At 40.7% G+C, this 23927-nt stretch overlaps 1 protein-coding gene across 4 annotated transcripts; it reads right to left on the bottom strand.

The window, feature by feature from the left end:
- Positions 1-1425: 1425 nt before the first annotated feature.
- Positions 1426-22234, bottom strand: PLEKHF2 (pleckstrin homology and FYVE domain containing 2). 4 transcript variants are annotated; one of them, XM_039549387.1, is made up of 2 exons: positions 22133-22234; positions 1426-4810 (listed from the first exon to the last, which is right to left on the bottom strand). In XM_039549387.1, exon 2 carries the CDS (start codon positions 4794-4796, stop codon positions 4047-4049), a length of 750 nt encoding a protein of 249 aa, XP_039405321.1. In that variant the 5' UTR covers positions 4797-4810; positions 22133-22234; the 3' UTR covers positions 1426-4046. The 4 variants fall into 4 exon arrangements, with proteins under 4 accessions (XP_039405321.1, XP_039405320.1, XP_010403257.1 ...); XM_039549386.1 differs by lacking the exon at positions 22133-22234 and adding an exon at positions 21735-21880; XM_010404955.4 differs by lacking the exon at positions 22133-22234 and adding an exon at positions 21494-21653.
- Positions 22235-23927: the final 1693 nt, after the last annotated feature.

Genomic DNA, 23927 nt, shown 5'->3' with positions numbered 1-23927 from the left:
CTGCACTCCTGAGCAGCTCCCAGCTCCATCACGGCAAGGGAACAGAGCAGAGATTCTTCCCAGCGAGAGCGCCGGGAGAGACCCGATGAGTCATGGGAGCCAGCACTGGCAAGAGACCGGCTGCAGGCACAAACAAGTAGCTCAGATTTCATCAAATGAAAGGAAATAAAGAGCCAAAAGACTTTCTAATATTTACTACAATAATTTGCTATTGGAGGGGAAAGGGGGGACATCAGTACTCTGACTCTTTTCTGACTGTATGTGCTAACAGAACCAGGCATTCTTCTCTCAGTTCAGGGATTACAGGAAAACACAAAAATCACAATACAATCCATAATCTGCTTCCACCAAACATTAACCAGCAACTACAACCGCCGTTTCATTTGCATTAAGAGATTAGCAAAAACGTATTCCCCTGGGGGAAAGCCTCACATAAATACAAGGTTTCTGTCATTTTCATAATCTGCCTGTTAAGAGACAGGACCTTAAAAGCCCCACTGCGAACGCAGCACTTATTAATCCACTCGCCCATTTTGTTAAACTTTGTTTCAACTGAGTAGCAGTGCTTGACCCTCAGATTACAGTTTCAGCAAATTCAGCTGCATCAAATCTGAAAGGAAAACAGCTGAATTTATCTTAATGGCAGTTTAGGTGCAAAAGCTAAAATGAGTAGTGTTCAATTAATATCTTCAAAAGAAAGACTTTTCCTTTTCCTTTAATATTTCCAGCAAGTGAACTATGAAAGTACTGGTAAAGACTGCAAAATGTGAACTCAGCTAATGCAAACACGTACTTATTTTTCCAATACAGAATCTTCAACAGAGCAGAAACTGACTGCAGAGCTTTGCAAGAGACATGCAGACTGTTGCTTTTATTTCACTGAATTTGGGGGGGAAAAAAGAGCAGGTTAAATCTACCACAAACAAAAAGTACACAAAATAGAGACTGCCCATATTTAATCACTACTTTAAGATCTTAAGAGTGCAGAAGTTTTGGGAAAAGTGCCAAGCTCCTCTTTGATACCCCAAGAAGTCTTGTCCCCAGGGGTGGTCTGACACGACCAAGAGCAGAGACCTGTAGCACTGGAGCTGGGCCACTCCAAATCAGGGCCCTCCAGCCTCTTCCAGTGACTGGAACTGTCAGTTCCAGCAACCAACATCAGTCCAAAAAAAGCCAAACTCTGCAACACACTTGGTCATACTTCTTTTAAACTATTCCTTAAATGCACAAGGGGCTTCTAAATCCATAACCACATTTATTTCAAAATTAGTCTTAAAACTCCTTCTACAGTTTTATGCTCCCCATTTATTAGTATCTCTTGACAGTGAATAAACCTGCTGTGAAACTACTTGTCAATATAAAAACCAGCTGCCCTGGCTTTTCTCACCTTTGAAGGCCCACAGTTAAAGAAAATTAAACACAGGCTTGAAGCTATACCATGTATTTGTAAATAAAATAATTTGACAGAACAAGATTACAAAGTATGAAATGAGCCCTTTCAGAAAGCTTTAACTACAAGAGAAGTCAATGCTCAGACCATTTTGTAAAGTTTTAAACAAATATCACTGAGGAATAGGAATATTTCCATAAAACACTTTTTAAAATGCTTTTTAAAAAAAGCTTGGACCATATACAACAATTTCAGATGAAAAATTCCACATGCACGCATTGGTTTGGTTACAGCTTCAAGGGTCAGTGCAGCATAGTGCAAGTTTCATTCACAGATAAAAAGATACATGAAGTAGGTACAAGTACATTCTCAAAATACAGGATGTGATCTAACTCTCAGCAGCCCTTTTCCCACCACCAAAAGGTGCTGAAAAGCAAAACATACAGAAACCAGGGGGAAAGTACACAAAGAGATGGACTCTTTAATAAGACAAGTTAATATTTGACAACTTAAGAAAGAGGAAACAATTGCATGAGGAAGAAAACGATTGTTAGTCATTAGAAGGTATGTACAAGGGAGGTTTGTACTTTGATTCTATAGAACAACTGAAGCTAGCAACCCTCCACTCCTGAAATAGAAATACCAAGAGGTACAAAAAGTAAGCACTATTAGCTCAAAGTGCCTTCTCAGAACAGCCCATTTTCCCTGCTGCAGGTCACCACTCCCTCATCTTTCAAGGAAAAAGTATATGCAACTACTTATCTCAGCTAGTCTTTTAGTATATACAATCTGGCAATTCTACACAATCTTCCTGGTCCCAAGTCTGCGTCAGAAAGTGTTTTTCCCTTTGTGTATTTATTTCCAAACAGAATAAATACTCCTCAGTGCTTCTAAAGGAAGCCTTATTTTTAGAAATTGTCTAAGCTAAAAATACTGACGCAATTTTCACCTGAAGCAACGTCTTGCAAAGTTTGAATGTAGAGTGCCTCTCTATAGATGCTAAGTGCATCTTTAGCTACCAGAAATCTCATGGAGGGATACAGCTCTGAAGTACTCTGCTAATTTTTATTAAAAAATATGACTGATACTTTCAGCGTACAGAATGGGAGACTAGTGCAACATGCAGCATTGATTTTTTATTCAATAAATATTTAACCCAATTACTGCCAACCAAGGCAAACAGTGCAGAAATTGTCATTTAGAGATACAAAAGTTTAACATTTTTCGTATAAAGTCAGTTGCTACTATATTCATACAACTATTTCAAAGAGGTTTTTCTGCTTCAAAATTGAGGTTATCATTATAAAAATACAGAAACATATATTTGGGGGTTTAACATGTCTTTGCAAGTGTAACTTTTGCATTTATATGGGAACATGACACTTCCGTATTCAAGAAATTAAAATGAACACTATGATAGAGACATTTTCTGCACTGAAGATTTCATGATAGTCCTTAAATACATCTTTCTTGGTCCTGGGTATACATCTAGAATGAAATAACTTGCATCTCACATTTATCCTGAGGTCAGCTGTGTAAAAAGGAAAGCCAGTTTTATAAGGATACTTACAGGCTTCTTGTTCAAAATATGAGTTTATCTTTAAACAAGCCAATAAAACTCCTGGGGGGAAGAAAAAACCCAATACTCTCACCAGTGTTTTAAGAAAAAAAATCTGTGACATTTTTGGGAATTATTTCCAAAATATATAGGCTAGCCCACCCAAATGCTGTATCACCCAACTAAAATTTCAGTATGTACTTGCCAAATTTGAAACTTAGAAACTGTTCTGGAAAGCGTGTATATAAATCCCCATGAAGAATCTCCCTAAGCTTCTCATCTCAAGATCCCAACCCACAACAGAGCTTCTGCAAGGAGAACCCTGCTGAAGCCTGTGGGAATCTGCAGAGTCTTTGGATCTGCCCGCACAGGTGAGGATGTGCCATTTGGGTCTCCATCACCCACCACAGGGTGCAGTTATGACCTTGTAAAAGCTCCACTTTGAACACAGCAGTTATTTTCAATAGCACCAACAATCTCTCAGATACCAGCATGTAGGCAAATACAGATATAAAACAGGTTTTTTTGTTCCTGAATCAGCACAATTGGTACAAGGCACTGCTTGGCATAGGAAGTCATAAGTTACAGCAAAACAAGAGTTTCCAAGTTTTGTGACATTTAGGTTTGTACATTAGATGACCTTGCAACGTATTATATACCATGGCTAGAAAAATAAGATAGTCTACAGGATTAACAAAAACATCACCATCCCATGCATGCTCACAGTTTTCCACCCTAGATCCAAAATAACCCCACACAACATATCAATATGAAACATTAGAAAGTATGGGTTGTTAAATTAAGGAAGTACATTTCATTCTCCAATCTTCCACAAAAGTCTAACCTAGACACAACTCAAGTAAATGAAGTTGGAAAACATTCTGATAACATTTGCACCAGTCTATCCCTGCAGAGAAGAAAAAAAAACAACTACTGTCTACAGAATTCATAGATTGAGGCACATCGCAGTTGAAGATATTCAGGCGTATTTCATGGCTAGAACAGGATTTTTCTGAGGAACCTCACTACAGACTTCCCCAAAAGCAGCTCCATATGGTTTAAAACACAGCTTGCAACACACGGAAAAACATTTGGTCCTTAATCGCTACTGTCTTCATCATCATCATCATCAGATACATCATTTAAAGATGACTTAGGTGACTGGCTGTAGGAGTCTGACCTAGAGGACTGACAAGCAGTCATCTCCCCGGTAGAAAGAAGATCATAGCAGAAGTCGCAGATTCTCACTGGCTTGGAAGACTGGCTCGGGAGCAGAAACCTCTTTTCCGAGCAAGGCCCGCACACAACAAAGCCGCACTTGCGACAGTGGTGACGGCGGTTGACGGGTGTAAACTTGGCTTTCTGACAGCGCATGCACACAGTGGCTTCCGAGTCCGGTACCCACACAGCTGCGTGTTCATTGCTAGGAGTCTTCCCACTTTTGGAAAGCAAATCAGAAACACACTTATTTATGTGGTTCATCCACTCCGACTTCTCTGTAGCAGTGGCAGCATAAACCGCAAAAGACTTTGTTGGTGTCTTGATAAGCCACCCATTCCGTAAGTCTCCCTCATCCTGGATGGAATCAATAGTGACGTTTTCCAGTGGGATTATGTGCTGTTTATTGTATTTCTTCTTCTGGATGACAATGTTACCATAAACAAGAATGTCATTGAATAGGAAGAACTGCCTTGCTTTGGGCTTCTTCCTACAAAGTTTTGTTAGTACTCCCTCTCCAATCAGAACACGGCCAGGAATAGTCAGGGGTTGACCAGCTGCTCCAAAGCAGTTTTCCACTATACTTATTCTTCTAGTATTTGCCTCACTGTTTGCCAAGCGATCCACCATCTTTCACAAGTATCCTAAAATAAGAAAAAAAAGTTTGTTACTAGAACAGGACTGATTCAACAAGCAAGCAAGCAGCCTTCCCCAAGGAAGGTACCAACCCCGCATTTCTTAAAATATCTAACAGGACCTGCTGGCTGAGAGGCATTGACTTGGGCTAGATTTAAATCAAGTATTAACACCTAAGAATTTTTAGCAACAGATTAGTCTTTTTTCCAAAAGCAAAAATGTTCTATGCAGCTGACAGCTATCTTTATCACACAGACAGCACCTACAGCACTGCTTTTGAGAGCCTCCAGCAGCAAACTAGTTCCTCTCTAGTAAAGCTACTGCATCCTGGTTTAATACTCATATTTCTCTGTATATCCTCCTGCACCTACTCCAGATAGCAACAGAAAGTATCATTCATCATTTCAAGTTCTAATGCTGCAAAAACATCAACTTAACTTAGCAACCTGGAACACACACTAGTTTTAACACAACAAACAAATTATATAATTGACGTTCACATAGGAAACCAGACTTCACGAGCTAGTTCACTATTACTTTTTTTTCCCCGTATGTAAACCTCAAATCATGGGCCAAAACCATGAACCTGCCTGCTGGAAACATTTTGTACAGGCCACAGCTTGCACCCCCCACTACGTCTGCTTTCATGGCACACTCTTGAGCCAGGAACAGGGAGTGAGTCATGGCTGGTGGCTCATCACCTGCTTGCTGCTGCCTTCTTTTTGCAGGAGTCCCACGGTCCCTCCCTCCACACCTACACAAACCACATCTGCATCCATCACACTGAGGCGGCCTACACTGGCAGTCCTGCACAGAGGACAAGCCACACAGCTCACAAATTGTTCCTGAGAAAGACTAAGTAACCTGCACCAGCTCAAATTTTAAAAACAACAACTTTATATTTCAGGAAGTGCTGATGAACTGTATGCTCCAATTACAGACTGAAAACCCACCTTGTTCCCCAAGAAGAAAATATGATTTTTTTTTTTTCTTGTGAGATACCTAAGACACCCAACAGGGAACTAAAATTAGGAAGTCACTATAGTGATTCATACCTTGGCAAACCACTCTTTAGCCTCTTTTGCCCTAGAGTTTCCCAGGAAGAAGTCTGGCAAAGGAAAATCTTGCCAGTCCAACCCAGATCTGCTCCCCTCAAACCTCTCATGAGTACAGCCATGCACCTGAACTGTTGTGCTTGATGCAGCAGCGAGATATCTGGCAGAGGCAAGCACTATGGACAGACTTTTCCTCAGCACATAGAAGACGCTCCCCCATGCCTCCCACAGGGCTGATGCTCACAACACCCTTTGCTACAGCCACAGCTGTGAACAGTGAAGAAGAGCAGAGCAGCAAATACTCCAGTGCTTCGTGACATGATCCCAGGTTGGGAAGTCCTCTACATTACCTACTTGAATCTACACTGCCTGCCATCAATACAGCACTAGCCTACAACTAAGAGGAAACTGGGCTGAAACAAGGCTCAGACTTGATGCTGCTCAGACTCCACTGCTCTGCCATAACCTGATCCAGGCAATCTTCCTCCTATGAATCAAAGCACAGATACTTCCTTACAAAATAGGGATGAAACCCCTCATCAGGCCTCATCTAAATAAGTATGTTACCTGTGATTACACAAATCCACATGCCCATAATGTTAAGTATTATTATTGTAAGTTACTGCTTTGAAAGTGTAATTAGTTTCACACTAAAGTAGTTTGACAAGTGAGCTTGCACAGATATAACTACTTTTTTTAAGCTCTGCACACATTATCTTGTATCAAAGTCTGACACTCAAGACAGAAGAATATCTAGAAGTTATTTATCAGCACAGTTTTTGAATTTTCTTTACATGCCTCACAGCATTAGTTACAATACATGAATATTGTGTTAACTAGTTTTATGGTTAGGAGAATTACAAAGCCACCAAATCCACAACTACTTTGATCTGCAGACAGTGAAGACAAAACAGAAACTGCCAAGTAAAAAGTAGTAAGAAGGGAATGGAAAATAAACTAGGAGCTTTTTTACGTGTACTTGCTGTTGTCCTAGGCTCCAAAATCAAATTCAGGTGCCTGACTGCGGAAGTCCAGGATCTGGAACGACGCTTAATTGCCATTAACTGCCAAATAACCATTCCCATCTAACAATATATGAGAAAAAAACCAGCCTTTGCAAGCATCATAACTGAACCAACAGCCCTTCAAACTTACAAAGCAAGGTCTCAGTCACAGGCTCAGTCTAGAGTTACTTAGTAATCCCATGTTCCCTGTGAAGTGGGAAAGGACATCAGAAAGCAAAGGGGACAGCCCAGAAAATACACTTTTCTGCAGGTACAAATCAATACACACTAATTATGAACTTACACTTTTATACAAATTATCTACAAATTACATCACAGTAAATGCCTTTGGTATTCCACAGGGGGGAACAGTACTCCTACCCCACTCCCACAAACATAACCATACTGATGGGTTTCAGTGAAGCAAGTTCTTGGTGTGAAGTCACAGCCACCTGTAGGAAGCAGTCACTGCTCCACAGCTCCAATTCAGCTACTCTGCACTCCCTGCCAATAAACTGCAAACTCAGTTCAAGGCCACTGCAAAAGCTTTCAAAATACAAGTCACTGGGAGATGAAAACAAGGAGAGAAAAAGCTAAAGGTTTTAATTAACTGTTCTCTAGGACAATCTAAGGGAAAACAACTCTAACCAGGATTGTTTAATAATCATCATGGCTTGAAACCAAGACACATGACTCCAGAACTTGTGCTGAAGACTGTATTTTGAGCTTCTTGTGAAAATAATCACTAACTGGACCTTAAGCAAGAATCCTGGGAAAGTTAAGGACTATTAAGAAAGACAAGATAAATCACATCTTCTCTAGATTGAAACTTTTTTCTATAATGGGTAACATTCTCACCTGCCAGCCTCAAGGCTGTAAATGCCAGAGACTGCTGATGCCAATTCCAGCTTTCCAAGGCATTAATTGTGTTTTTCCACAGTAACAGATTAGACTTTTTAGAATAAGCATTCAGATATTTTCCTCATGAGTTTTTAAAGAACTAAAAATTAAAACTCCATCTGAAATCTTATGCATACTAATGCACATACACCTTCACTTGCCTTTTCTGAGAAAGGAAGTAAGTAGGAAACTACCCAAAATACATCCTGATTACAAGTAATCATGGAACATGACAAAAATAGACTAGAAATACAAGAGAAGACATCCCTAACTCACAGGAGCTAAAGTTACAAGAAGTGCACCTCTTCCTCTCATGAGCACACTGACCAAGGAGATTTAAATTAAAATATTGTCCAGATATGCAAAGGAACTTTTAACCCCAAGATGTCACAGTCCAAAAGCAAAGTTATCAATACCTAGTCTTTAAAACTTACAATCTTGTTTTAAAGCATATTCAGACCTATTGTAAGAGATAGCAGATCATCATACCCCGAAACTGGGTGGCAACATCCTCCTCTCTTCCAGCTAAACTTTCTTCTGAAGTTTCTGCCATTGGCCACCATAAGAAGCAGATACTGGATTACTGCCCTGAAGATGCAGGATCTCAAAACCTGATCAAACAAAGCAACTCCTGAATGATGGCACATTGCTGAAAACATGCCCAAACCCTTCCCAAGCAAGTGAGGAATAATTCAGAACTATGGGCTTCGAAATAAAAGATTAGACAGCTCCACTTAAGGGGAAAGTATCTTATACGTAGTCTCAGTTTGTGGATGCTGTGAAATCAAAAACCTCAAACGTATTATTAAACTTTATCATATTTGACTGATTTCACACTTGTGGCACACAAACTCCTAAAAGTCCTGAGGCCCTTATGCAATGGGGACTCCATTTGTGATGGACTGATGGTCCTCAAAGACATCAGATTCATTTGCTGCGTCCAGAGGGCAGCACAGTACTAGCTGCTAGTCAAAACATTACAAACCCCCCCCAAAACAAACCAAAAGAACACAAACAGATCACTTTGTAAGAAAAGTAGCTACATAGAGCTACATCATAAGCAGGGTTTAGCAGCTTTCCAAATAAATAAATCTCAACTCTCAAAACGCTTCAATACCTTCACTTTGTCCCTCTCACACACACGATCTTAGTAAGTACCTTTCATGATGAAAATGCTGGGCAAATGTGTTCATTTCCATGGCATAATATGCTATTTAAAGGTGATAAAGTATTTCATGACACAGAAAGCCCCAACTCTTCTACAATATACAGAACTGTCTTTGACACTTAAGTTATTTCCATTTTTATTCCCAAGAAGCTTCTAGAGAAGTAACAATTCTGTTATCAAGATACCAAGATCTTCTTGCTCCCTTACTCCAGTCCAGTTTTACACGTGTATCCTGTTGGTGAGAACAACCATCTCCAATGTGATCAAACATAGATATCACTGAAATTTTTGAAGAACTAACAAGTTATCCACTAAAGTAAAAGACAATCCATGTTGAGGAGGTCACACATTTACTACAGTTATTAACATTCCAAACTACTGTAGCAGGAAAATAAGGGTTGCTGTGCACTGACAAGTCACCTTCCACATAATTGTTTCTTTCTGCAACTGAATCCTGGAGACCAAACCAGTGATCTCCCAGGACTCAATGCTTCTACAGGTCTTATTTAAAACAGGAGAATGTTTATTTTATATGCTAGCTCTGCTTGTGATAGTGGCCAGACTGAACTGCACAGAATTGCTGCAACTGAGGACAGACGTAAGGAGTCAACAAAAAGGAATGCAACCCTGACTGACATAGTTACACCCAATTCAATACTGACAGAAAACTTTTCTACTACCACATTAGCACTGTAGCAGTTAGCATTAGCACCATACAGCAGAACCATAAATAACAAAGGTGCTGGAAGGGAGAAATGAGATAAAAAGCTGTTAGAGCACAGTGATGCAGACTGCATACAGCTCAGCACAAAAACATTTCCTCGCCCCAGCTCAGCGCATACTACCAACTCAACCAGCACTCTCTTCAGGCTGCAGGACAGGCACAAAGGGTGTGCAGGAGAGGGACACAACCCAAATTCCCAAGTTTCTTCAGCAAGACAGCAGAACTGGCAGTGTTCCATTACTTCTGGGTTGGGCAAGAACAAATCAAATCCAGTGTACAGTCCCTGCTAACAAATGTTAATTAATAAGCATCTAATTTTGACCATTATTTTTCTTCAACATTCCTTCAAGGGAGAAAAATATTACCAGCCTTGTTGTAATTGTCAGTTCATCTATCAGCATCTTTACAATTAACTATTAGGCTGTTAACAACTACATTTAACATATTGCATCAATACAAACCAGGCAGTCTGTATTTCTCAGAGCCATGGTATCAGGATGCGGGCAGCTTATCCATTACTATGAATATTCATAGTTAAGGTGACAGCTTTAAAGAAAAAAAAGGCATATCTAAGCTGCCACAAAAAGCACAAGAGCTCAGAACTAATCACAGAACTGGCCCATCCAGTCCTAAAGCTGCAGCAGATCCTGAATGTTTCAAAGCCAGATTCAATAACCCAAGTCCAATAAAAAAGTGTCACTAAACACAGAATCTGACCACACCATCAGAATGGATGAATCTAGATATGGGTACACTGAAGCAAATGTAGAGAATAGAAAAGAGTCAGAAATGGAGGAGTACAAAAGGAATAAAGACAAAAAAGATAGAAACAGCAGATCTAAATCAAAGCACATTATACCTTGCCACCCAATAAACTTCTAAATAATTATCCAGGTCTCACAGAGAGCCCCTGTTCTCACACCAGCACATACAATGTCAGCAACTATGTTACACCACATACATTCAAATTAACCAACTTTCGTTGGTACCTAAAGGTAACATACATACTTCATAAAAGTTTCTAGTTAGTCACTTAATAGCAGGCAAAAATTTAAAGGTTTTATCATGTTTGACTCCACAACTTGAAGGCTCTGAATAAAACGGAAAATTTGAACAGAAATTCACTTTGCTTCCTTATACTTAAACCACACAAATTAAACATATGAAAGGTATAGAAGATAAAAAAAAAAAAAATGAGCAAGACAGAAACAAGTAAATTGTAAACCAAAGACAGACAAGAACTATCTGCAGACGAGATATCTCAAGCGCATTAAATGACTGGTTTGTAAGATGAATCATTATTTGGATCTACAGAGGAAAATATCACACTCTCCCTAAAAAGAGTTCATCAGGCAGAATCAGGCATTTAGTTACATGGGAGTTTTTTAGCAGCAGGTTTCAAATAATTGTTATATATTATCACATCAGACTCATACAGTCTTCCTCTTGCACTTTGCCTATGCAAGGAAGACACGCTAATTTGAGTTACAGTTGCATAAACACCAACACTGAAGTTACCCAGAACCCTCATACATAGGGTTCTCATAAAGCTCTGTCTGAAACAGTAACATCACTACTTTTTGTGGACAAGCTTCCAGCTATAAAGGCATCTCAGTAGTGTAATACAGTATGCTAATCTCTATGAATATTACATATATTGCTCTTAAGAGAAACATTTGACATTTTACACCACTGCCGAGTAAAACACAAGTGTAAATTTCTGAAGTGCAACCTATTTAAGGAAACTTATCCATGCTTTGAAAATAGTTTGTGTGGAAAATTGCTGAACTAAAAACATGCACAGCAGATCTGATACAAGTGAGAAGACAAATGAGCATGTTTTAAATCTTACTTTGGCCTCACTAGTTACACCTCCTACCCTGCATCCTTCAGTAAATCCAGAGAAGGATGATACCATCGCTCATCCTGGTTGGCAAAATTACACTTTCTATGGACTTAGATCTCATCAGCTGTAATGAGAATCTAAGAATTCATGCACAAGCCATTTTTATGGTCCTTGACAGGTAATGCCAATAACAGCTGGATTAAACATAGTATAGAAATACCTGCAAGAGGCATTTAATTAAACTTTATTTCTATCATTCAGCATGTAAAATAAAATACTGAGAAAAATTAAGTGCTAAGTATCCATCAATCCATGTTTTAATCCATTAGTATTTCATTCAATTGTCTACAGTTACTTAAATACGTCTGTAACAATTAACTGATAGCTTTTTTAGTATTAGTTATATATTTGGATTATTTACCATTTGCTTTTTATTAAATAGTAAAAAGACCAATTTAAGCATAAAGTTACTACCCACAAAAAGAAATTTCACCCACAAAAATATTATATTGATACGAGATATGGGTATGACAAGTGTTTTCTAAAGGTCTTTATCACTGCTAAAAGCTGACACAACAGAAACAAGTACATGCCTGTCCTGTGCTAGAGCTAGTTGGATGCTATTTAAAACATAAGACAACAACTGTCACTTAAAGAGAAATGCTGCCTTCTAACAAGCAGTTCTCTCAATGATTCTCTTCAAAGAAGTATTCCCCAAATTGTTGTATTTAACAAACTGTCTTTCTATTGCTATCATAACCAGCTGGTAAGGATATATAGGATAACCCTGATAATATACCAAAGATTTATCAAGTACAACAAAAAGCTTCATCGCAATACTGAAAAGAAAGAAGAGCATTGATATTACAGAGACTGTATCAAGGTAGAGATAGCAGGAAATGAGGCTATAAGATCCCTCTGAACTTCAGCAAAATCTTTATCCAGATAATCACTTCTGACTAACCTGGTTAATGGCTGCAGCGTTCAGAAAGATACTGATAGTGGGACAGAAACTTTGACTTGATTTACAGACAAAAAAAAAAAACCCAGACAACCTTTTTCTTACAGAAATGTAAGCTGTTCAATCTTCAAATCATTTTCCAAACCCTTAATAAGTAATGGCATTTAATAAAGTCAAAAAAAGCTGCAAGGTAAGAAACCAGAAAAGATGATGGCAACACCAAGGCTGCTTCAGATTACAGATGGAAAGATCTGAACACTCTAAAGAAACACTATAAAGAAACCCACAGGAAAATGGGTGTTACTGTGGACCACTCCCAAGTCTCATTTTATGATTCTCATAATTTTCACGATTTTCTACATTAATGCATTTTTTTTCTTCCCCCCATGAAGACACATCTTCCTGCATTGTGCAGGCCTGTGGAGCAATGGCTCCAGTGTGGGGAAACAGATTAGCTAACTCACCCCCTCACTGGTACATCCAGTATGACCCAGCAGCCTTAACCCTTCATTTGTCTCAACCTGTTGGCCAATGTTGTGGCATTGACCACAGAAGCCATGCCAGAAATATGTTAACAGCAACCACATTACTTCACAGCGTGCAACCTGTGAATACTCTGCCTTGACAAAACTTTAGAAACCTTCAGATTATTTCTCAGTCCAGCATCTAGTCATGTCCAACTACGTCATGAAAGCAAAATCCATGCATTTGTCTAGTTGGATGTCATCATAAACCTATAACTACTATAATGAACCATATGATAGTTCACATGAACTATAATGAACTGGTTTGTTTTTAACTGCTGCACATGACTGTCACAAGTCAAATCCCACTAAACTCTTCTTGAGAGTACAGTGTAGAAATTCTTGTTTTAACTGGCTGGCATCTTATAGTTTAGTAATTCTTTCTATAAATTACAGTTAATTTTTGTACAATCTGATTTCCAACTTACTGCTCTTTCACTTTAGTTGACCAGTTGTGTAAGAATTGATCATATAATGTAAATTATTCTAAATGTGTAACAACAACAAAAACCCTCACTTTATTATCAAACCTGCATGGCAAGTGCATTGCTCTTCAAGTTTGCAATAGTCATTTTCCAAATGAGCTTGGAATTCCTGAGTTAGGATTGCCTAGAAAGGCCAATTCTATCTTCAGGATGGAGATCATTTCTAGGTAAATCTTTCAATATGTATGACTTTATATTCCCCAACCCACTCAGCAGCTCATTTGGGTACAGAAAGCTACTTTTAGCAAAAGATTATTTATTTTGGTAAGCAGCATATGTATTAGCACAGCAAGACCTGAGCAATGCTGTTTTACTATCCAGGCAACTCTTCTGAATAGTTAACACACTCCCTGAGCTGCTGCATGCAGGCAAAACCATCTAAGTTCTGCACACTAGCTTCTCACAGGGTTTGGTATTTAACACCATAAACCTCAGCTGGAAATAGAACGCCAACTTAACCTCCTTGCAAACAGAAAGGCCAACTCCCACATCCCAAAGAGTTATAATGCTAAGTAATCATAGAGGAGACACAAAGAAAATAAAGGCATGCAGAAGAGGGCTGTCCCACCAGACACGTTTGGCCTGTTTTAAACCTGCCCTGCATTAAGGATGAGAGCAATCACCTTGGCCATAAGGCCACGTGCAGGAATGGCAGCACCCCTGCTCCAAGCAAGAAACATGTGGCACCCATCAAAGAGACGCAGAAATCCAGAATTGCTGAGTCCAAAGCTGCTCCCACTATCTTCTCCTGCTTGCAGCAACAGAAAACATGAAAGATGGAAATGCAAGCAGTACTAAAGGGTTTGTACCACAGGGAAGTACATGATCAGGAGGCCTCAATGCACTCCTAGACCAGCTGGAAGGGGCTGTATTTCGCTTCTGTCCCTTGCTGCACTGGAAGTCATCCCTGAATGCCTCTTCGGGAAGAAGATACCTCACTGCAGAAATCCAGGAGGAACATTCTTGTAAGAGGTCCAACTTCTTAATGAAGTCAGTTGCTTATTACCACTGTCAGGCTTCTATTTACAATAAACCATGGTAGCCAGTATTGTTTTTGTCTTCTGGCATGATAAGAGACAGATCTGCTGCTGGGAAGAAACACATAATTGTCCATCCCCCACTTGGTAGTCAGGGGTTGGAGCACAAAGAGCAACTATCTAAACTAACTTCTCTGTGTCCTTACCCATCTGCCGATAGGGTGAGCATTTCCCAAGCACCTACACAGGCTTACACGGCTTTGAGCAGCACTTCAGGAGCTCAGGTGACGCCACATTTAGATGAGGAAATTCTTAACACTGTTCACAATGTGAAAGAGGAGGTTGCCAGCATTAGCATGTGGAATGGCTAGAACTAAGGGAATTATTAAAAAAGCAACCAAACAAAAAAACATATACGAAAACCTCAAACCACAGCACACAGGCAAAAACCCTGAAAGCTTGAGGTCTGTAGAGGTGAACAGGCAGGCCTGATCTACCACACATAGTGCTCAACTTTGACACAGTCATCTCTCAAAGCACAGAAAGCAAGATCCAGACAACTACAGGCATAGCAAATACTTGCAGCTCTGAGCATACTAAAATGGGGATAAGTAAAAAGGCTGGTATTTTTTATATCTAAAAATTATGTATTAATAAACTACATAACACACATGTGCCCTTTAAAATTAATTAACGAACAACTGACTAAAAAAGCCCAGTATGCAGACCAAATCTTTGCTGTCATGGGAAAAAACCCTAGTATTTTGACTTGCCATTTGCATGTATTTAGGAGCACTAGCAGTGGTTTAGCTTAACTTCTGGTTACTAGCAAACTGCATCTTTCATCTTAACCAAAGCACTAGGGACATACACCAGAATATAGTTTCAAAACCAATTTCCACAGATCTGAAGTCCAAAAAAGCTCAAGTTCCTTCTCAAGTTTTCCACAGTTCTGAGTAGATAACAGACATCAGAAGAAACACAGACAACAGATCAACACCTTCCAAATGTGCCTGAAGAGTCAAGAGCAGAGGACAGCAGCCTGGGATCCTGCTCCACCTCAAGAAGCTCCAGGAGACACAAACCCCATCTGCTGGGCCGGTGCCTAAAAGAACACTTGACCAGGCAGCAATACCAAACACTGGAACGTATTTTTGTTCACAATTTAATGTTTTCCTCCTCCAACTGTTTAGCTGTTGGGAGAGTCTCTCCCAGCAAACTTACTCTCCAGTTTGGCAGCAGCTACTTGCCCCTCCCTTCCAGACTGCCGGGACAGGCGCCGGGTGTGCTCCCCCTATCCAATACACTGCTTTTCAAGGGACAGCTTAACTGGTGATAGATAGCCCACTTCGGCAGCACCGCGGCACACTTCTGGACATCTGGGCTATCAAATTACTTGACAGATATACACACTTAACATTAAATGGACGTTGGGTGAGGGACAAAAAAAAAAAAAAAAAAAAATCAGTCAAAAGGATCTGACCAATTTCAGAGCAAGCTAGATCCTGCTTAAGCTTTGTCAACACAGCAGAACACAGAGAACCCACTGCATCAACATTTTAAATTTTGAAAAAGATCTATTTAAATTCTTTTGAGGAGGGGACACAGCATCATTAGTATAGAAAAAAACAGATTCAGATGCAGCTGTTCTACAAGAAGTATTGCCAAATCCATCTTGCAAGCAATTTTCCAAAACCAGATTGGCTGTGTGGTTTGTTGTTGTTACGGATTATTACAGCTCACATGGAGGCAACTTGCTAATGGCTACCCAGACCGTCTCTCAGTCAATGCAAAAAAAAGGATTTGGTTTCCAGTGACTGAGATAAATTGTATTTTTCAGCATGCTTCTTGCAACAACTTTAACTGACAAGTACAGAACATTTACAGAAAGATCTCTATATGCATCTCTAAGACACAAGTACACATTAAAAACAGAACCTCCTGGATCTCAGAACACCTGCTTGTTTTAGCACCTGAGAGCTACCAGAACAGCTACACGTTCCAAAGAGCTTCTTCAAGTTAACAGAATTTATTTTTCCTTTTTTTTTTTTCCCACAAAGGCAAACCTGTGACACACCAGCCTGTTCACTGGCTTATGTCTTTTTATTATGCATAGGTACTTAAACAAGACAGTGTTAACTTAAAACAGAAAGCTTGGTTTGTTTTTTTTTTTCTTCAGTTCGCTTTTATTACCATTATGAGAGAAGTTACTGACTTCACTAACACTCTAAAAAGGACTAAACGACAGGTAATAATCTACAGCAAGACCAAACTAGAGAGAGTTACCAAGTAGTCAGAGCCTGACAAGAGCTATTAATTTTCTATAAAGTACTACAACACAAAAGGACTTTCTCTTTTAGCAAGCCATGTTTTAAACCAGAGCAAAGTTTTCCCATGGAGTCTCACAATTTACAAGCACAGCAATATAACCACATCATTGCTATTTCATTTTTATTATATCAATTTTTTTTCATGCGCATATGTTCTTTGAATCTTGTTATAGGAAAAGAAGCTGCACAATAAAGAGGTTTCTTTTACCAGCTCGGTAATTTTAAGCATTTCCACAAAACTAAACAAGACACAAGCCAAGTAACAACACTCAACCTTTTCCTCTCTGACCAGGTGCCATCACCTCAACTTTCTCCTGCTCCTGACCTACCTAAGCTAAGAACTTTCTACTTTAAGAGGCAACCCTAATAATACATTATACTGCAGAAATACTTTCAGGGGGCCAGGAAGTTGATCACTACCTAACGGGATCACACAAAACACTGCTGGAGCACACTTTCAATATTATAGTAGGAAAAACAGAATATACAGACCTACAAACTCATTCAAATTCTTCACCCCTTATTAAAAAAAATAGTTCCAAGTAACTTCTACCACTAGTTCACCAGCAAGAACAGACTAAGGACAAGTATGACTGGTTGCAGGGAATCCTTTTCCAAATATTTAAAACTGCTGAAAGAAGTTGCCCAAATTGGTACCTAAAATGGCTCACACCCCAGTAACCACGTGCAGGGCTGGCATCAAGAGAACCTAGGGGCGCAGGAACCTGAAACACAGCTTAGGGCTTGGAATCAAACCACACATGATTTTCAGGAAGCTTGACAACACTGAAGTGCTGCAATCATGGACCTGTCACTGCTGATCCCCAGCAATGTTTAAAATGTATTTAACCAGCACTATTTAAAAACACATAACCCAATAAGCCAAGGGTTGAATTCTCTTTCTGAGCAAGGGACACAAGACCTTTATGTCAAATGCTGCTACCTGGCGACACACTGGTGAATGGTGAAGGTCTAGAAAACTGACATCTGACAGCTATTAATAAAAGCCAAAAGGAAAGCTTTAACAATGATACCATAAATAAAATTTGTCAATCTTCAATGTAACCAGCTTTTTAAACATAACCTGTGTGTTAAAAGGGCAGTTCACTTGCGTCGATGCTGTTAACCTAGATCAGAGAGAGGGATGGAGGGGGAAATAATCACTGTCACACACAGCTTTCAGAACAGAAGTACACTGAAAATCACTCTCAGAAGTTTTACATTACCAAGTATTGACAGCTATGTCAGGAGAAATTTAAAACAGAAGGAGAAAGGTAAAACCAAGGAGTCATTTCCTGAAAGAACCCCTTAATCACAGCAGCTTACTGTAGGTGGTGGCCTTCCTGGGAAATGCATTCACTGACACTTTTTCCTTTCACTGCTTGTCAAATGTGTTTGATTCATTTTAGTTATATGGAAAGCAATTGGAGTACAGACTATCTAGAGGACAACTGGAAAACTGCACAAAGGTTTGCACTGAAGTTAACCTGCACAAAGAAGATACTGTCAACCCGAACGGCTGCGTGTATGGTACACCGTTAATTTGGTTGGCAAATTATGTGTACGCTTTAGAAATGCAAATGTCAAAAAACATGCTGTAACTTTTCCTCTTTCAGAAGGCATACTAAGTACTTAAAAGCAAAACGGTTACCTCCCTCTGGATGATATGCTGGAGGCACAAGAAGCCTTTAAAGAAAGCTAAAGCTGCTGATACAAAGATCATATATATCACTATTTAGCAGCCCTCCCGTGTCTGTTTGAATCAGTAAAATTTCTCAAGAGATTGCCTCTCAACACAGTAACTAAGCTTGCATGTCGTCTTACTACATTCAGCCACTTTCTTACAACCCCCATTACACTGGGGGTCAGAGGGCAGGGTGATGGAGCAACAACACTCCTGTATTTGAAATCCTTAACTTTCAGCTGGTATTTTTTTCTTCTTTTACAGTCTGACAAAATGCCAAAATCCTGCTATATTACATACATAATATGCTTAACACTGTTTTACTATAAAATATAACGATGCAAAGAGAAAAAATAGAAAGTCACTCCCACTTCATTTTTTAAATCCTTAAATTATTTACAATCACTAATAAGCTTAAAAAACCCAACCAACCAAAAAAAAAAATCAAAACATTATTATGTCCAAAGAAGCAGTACTCTTACCTATTTATGCCACTGAAGTCAACATGAGTGCATTTTTGACTGTGTAGCATTAAAATGACAGGCTGAAAAACATGCAGTACTCTTCTATTCAATAACACTTCTGCACAACAATATTTATTTTCATAAAAGGAGAATCTTTGTCCTACAACTCTCAAGCCACTTCTAATGTGCACAGACTCATTTATTTCAACAGTACTACTCGTGTGGCCCTGAATTTGCAGGACTCAACTTACTAACACAGCTGTCATCACATCTTACAGTTCGTGACAACAATAAAATAATCTTTAGTAAACATATTCTACCACACCTATCTATAGAATAGTTTTTCACCCCCCTCAACTATAAAAACAAGTTCTCCAATGAATCACGAAGACAAAACTTATCCTACAACAGCAAACTTGACACTTGCTGCATTAGGGAGAAAGTTTTAAATACGTGTTTCTGTTTCAGAAGTCTGTATTTGCCTGTATGTATTCTCTTCTGGAACAATCTCCACATTACCACACTTTCATCCAACTACTGAATTAATTCATGAAAGTAGTAAAATATACATATACAAGCATGACCTATAACTTTAAAAAAAATACAAAAATGAAATGGAAAAGTAAGCTTGAATATTAACAGAGCTTAAAATAAGTCATAAACGTACCTTTACAATTTGAGGCTGTACAGAATAAGGTTTCATTTCCTAATACAAAACCAAGAATTTAAAATCCTTACCTACCATCCTCTAAGAATCATATCAGCTGTTAATATTGGGATTTACTTATTGGACATCACCCATTAATAAGTGCACTTTAAGAATAAAAACTGGCATGCCATTTGTTTGCTTGGACACCACTTACAACATTTTATCTAACAGACATTTTCAGAAAATCATATCTGCAGCTACTAAAAACTTCAACTCTGCCTTATCTATGTGCCATGCCTTGACCCTAAGCTTTTACTTAAACACCTCTAGCCCTCTTTGGTGAAGACAAGGCACTAAAAATGCTGTAAGTGTATGAAACCAGTGTTTGTACTCTGCCGTAATTGCTCTCACGGGGCTTTTGGCAATGCTCTGTCATATCATGCCTCACCTGAAATTGCAGTTCCATCTTTTTACTGCTCTGAAACTATCCCACCCACATCCACTAACTCCGACAGTGAAACTTAAAAGCCACCATACCTTTTGAATATCGCAAACATTTTGCCAATGGCAGTTTTTGTAGACTAAAGGGCTAACTGATACTATGGATAGATCCCTCTGCCACCCCGGGGACATGTCTAATTACTACAGTTAAAGCTCAGCCCTTGATTTAAGGGAAACAGAACAGAGCTCTAGCTGAAGAATGGTTTCATCATGGCATCTAATGAAAATTTGCTTCTAGGTGGAAAGATGCTACTCTCTTTCTACAGAGGACAACCGAGGAAACCGAATCAGCTTCTCCAGCTTAAAATTTCTACACATCAGTTTTCATTCAGCATTTAAGGGACTTCCTCTATGTGGGCTTCTATGTAGAGCAAAACTCAGACACTCCAAAAGGCACACAGCCGATTTGCATTCAGAAGCAAGAACTTGGGACTCAGGCTCACAACACTTCACTTTCACTGTTTTTTCAACAAAAGTGGTGGCACTGAAACTCTTGGGAAAGTATTATTTAAGAAACTGAGCTGATATAAAAGGCATTTAACAATACTGGGATTCCTATTACCTACTGGGACTAGTCAACAGTATTTAAATTAGAGACTAAAAGCAAGAGCACTGCCTTCTAAGCTAAAGAACCGATTCCATTCTGCATGCTGATGACTGTACACAAAGCAATTAATCTGCAGGATCTCAGCACCGATTACACTGCTGTCTTTAAATACTTCCCTTCTTTCAGACAGGCATCTCTAAAATGATTCAGTACACAAGTATCAAAACTTAAGATCTGAATATTTAAGTTCTCCTTATTTCAGGAGAGAAAGAGGAATTTGCAGTCTCAGTTCTGAAACAGATTCCTGTGTTGTGGGTCTGGTTTTAGTCACTTTGCCTACTGTATTAACCTCATCTGACCTTAAGCTGTTAGGCACATCGAAGCTTCAGATACAATGTTTCTCAAACAAGCATCAACCCTTCCAGTAACTCCTACCACAGCTTGAGGACAGCCTGAATTAGAGCTTAATGATGCTTCTGTAACCATTCACATCAATTCAGGCAAAAGACAATCCTTGATCTCTGGTTAAGGATATAACAACCTGTCCTTTTGGTTATCAACAACTATTGTACTGACGCTTCATGTCAAAACTCGAGTTACAGCTATTTCCCTTAGCAGGGACAAAGCCGATGCCAGGACGTGCTGCTCAGCAGACTCACCCATCGCTTTCTTGCCGTGATGAGAGCAGTTTTGCCATTTATAAATATCGGTGCCTACGAACATAAGTATTGCTAATGAGGCGAGAGGAAAAACACGCGGCTGTCTCTTCCCGAGCTACTTTCAGAAAACAGCTTATGAGCCATACATATCTCTGGCAGACCAATTACATTCCCCTCAAAAAACGCGAATTTCATAGAAAAAAAAAATAGCACCTTATGCTCGCAACCGCACGACTCGCGGTTTCGCTGGTTTTTCACCACAGCGTCAACACTTTTCAGACGACTCGCTCCGAGAACGACACGGAGTTTCACCGGGCGAGCGGAGGGTCGGGGGAGCGCGGCCCGCCAGCCCGCCGGGGCAGGAAGCGCCCTCCGCCCACCCGCCCGTCCGTCCCGTCCCGCCGCCTCACGGCGCCTCGGCGGAGTCACGAGTCGAGGAGTTTCGGGCACTTACGTAACGCTGCGGGCCGCCGCCGTTGTTTCTCCCCCTTCCCGAAGACGAACTCGTTTCCGAGGCCCCGCAACTCCCTCAGTGCCCTGGGACAACCCAGCGCCCGCCGCCGCCGCTTCCTTCCCCAAGTCCTTCCCGCCCCGCCGCCTCCCTCCCTGCCGGCGGGACGCGGCGCTGCCCCAGCCCCGCGGCGGGACAGCGGAGCCCAGCACCGCCTCCCGCCGGGGAGCTCCTTCCCCCCCCCCAGGCAGCCCCCGGCTCCCAACATGGCCGCGGGAAAGCGGCCGGAGCCCCGGCGGGAGAAGGACTCCACGAGGAAAGTTTCCGCTCCCGCTCCCCAGCCGGCCCCGAACCTGGGCCGAACCCGGCCGCCAAGAACGCAGCCAAACGGCACTGCTCACCCGGTACACCCCGCTCCGGCCGCCGCCTGCCCCGCTCCCCCCACGGCCGCGGTCACACACCCCGCGCCGGGGGACGGGCTCCGGGACACCGCCCGGTGAGGCGGGGCTGCCGCCATCTTGGGCGGGAAGGAATAGCGCCTCAGCCCCGCGCTGCCCAGAGAGCCGCCCTGGGTGGGAGGGAGGGAGGGAGGACAGGCTGATCCCGACCCACGAGTGGCACCTCGTGGAAGAGGGATACTTCAGGCACGAGACCTGCCTCATGGGGTTTTTTAAGAAACAGAACGTTTCCATTTTCTGTGGACGATCGCGGGTTTGTGCTCGCGCCCGTGGCTCTAAGTACACTCGCCCAGAGGTAATTCAGGATGGGCTCGTTTTTAACTACCTCTCTCTACACAGCACACGGAAGAAATTAGTAACGTGTTTCAGTCTGAAGAGTTGCTGGTCAGCCGGTAGAAACTGTGGCAGGTCTGCTAGAAGGGTTCCCACCACAAACACTGTCAACACAAGGAGGCACTTCTATCTTCTGTGTTAAAATTTTTTGTGTCTGCATATCAAGTCATCCAGTGCAGTATTTTCCAAATCCAGCCGGCTGCTCGGCAGCTAACCTGTTCCTCTAGGATTTCCATCCGTTGATCCATACTGCCAGAAGGGAAGGGTTGCTGGGGAGGTTCTGAAGAGCTGTGGAGCAAGGAGGGTAAGAGGGTACAGCGCCATTAATTTCTATGGTACTGCTCTGATGCCAAAGTCTGCGCTGGAAAATGGCCCAGTGGGCCTTTTTTTTTTTAAAGAAAATTTCACTTACATGTAATATGGCAGTTTCATTTTTCAAATTTCACATTATTGAGCAATAATGTGGTTGGCTTTTCTGGGAATTAAAAATAGGTAGTGGGGCTTTCCAGTAGTAATCATGAACCCGCTGAACTTTCTGACTTTCAGCTGAATTTTCTATCCCAGCTCAGACAAGGACACAGGCAAGAACCACATCACTGAGCTGGGTTTCTCTGGCTGTGGGAAAGGGACACAAAAAGGGAGCAGGACATGGAGGTCTGAGCACCCTACAGCATGACAGCCTGGTCTTCCATTTCTCCCTCATATCCATTCAGTCAGCCTGAGCTGTCATGTAATTATTCTTAATGTACTGATTTATATAAGGTGTGGGCCAAGCTGTTTAACATGAGTTTTTGGGAACAGGTGCTTGTGGCTGTTTAAGCCACAAATCTGAGAGTATGTGCAGGAGGGTGTATTTGGCAGGTGCTTCATGTGTAAAGAATTTGGGCACAGCCAATATTTAAATTGGCCACCAATATCTTCATTTTGGGATTGCCAGTTGCAGAGAGATCTTCACACTAGAGCATCTTTTATGCATGGGCTGGGCTGGTTCTTGTGAACCAAAATGGTCACTTTGTGTTGTGACCTTCTGTAGATTTTCACTTGTCATCTAAATCAATTTTCTTGGCATCAGAAGTAGCTTCATGGTTAATTAAATTTTCTTTCATGCTTACAAATAATTTTATAACTCCTGGTTAAGATGCAGCAGAAGTTGGATACAGGCAAAGTGAAGCAGTCTTAGTGTTTCTGGCTGTGTGTCTGTGTTTTAATTCTCTTCATAAAGCCCAAATTGGCATTGTTTTCTGAAAGGTTTGCAAAGTGTAACTAACAGTGAGATGCTTTTTGTACCATATATAGTCATGGAAAATTAGCACAAGACCTTAACTCCAGTTAAGAGAAGAATTAAGTAACTTGTTGTCTGAGGAAGGCCGGGAACTAAAAATTACTTAATGTTATCATGCAAAGC

This window comes from Corvus cornix, chromosome 2, assembly GCF_000738735.6.
Source record: "Corvus cornix cornix isolate S_Up_H32 chromosome 2, ASM73873v5, whole genome shotgun sequence".
NCBI classification, from domain to species: domain Eukaryota; kingdom Metazoa; phylum Chordata; class Aves; order Passeriformes; family Corvidae; genus Corvus; species Corvus cornix.
The sequence above is the reverse complement of the archived record's forward strand: the minus strand, read 5'-3'. Positions and strand labels throughout refer to the sequence as shown.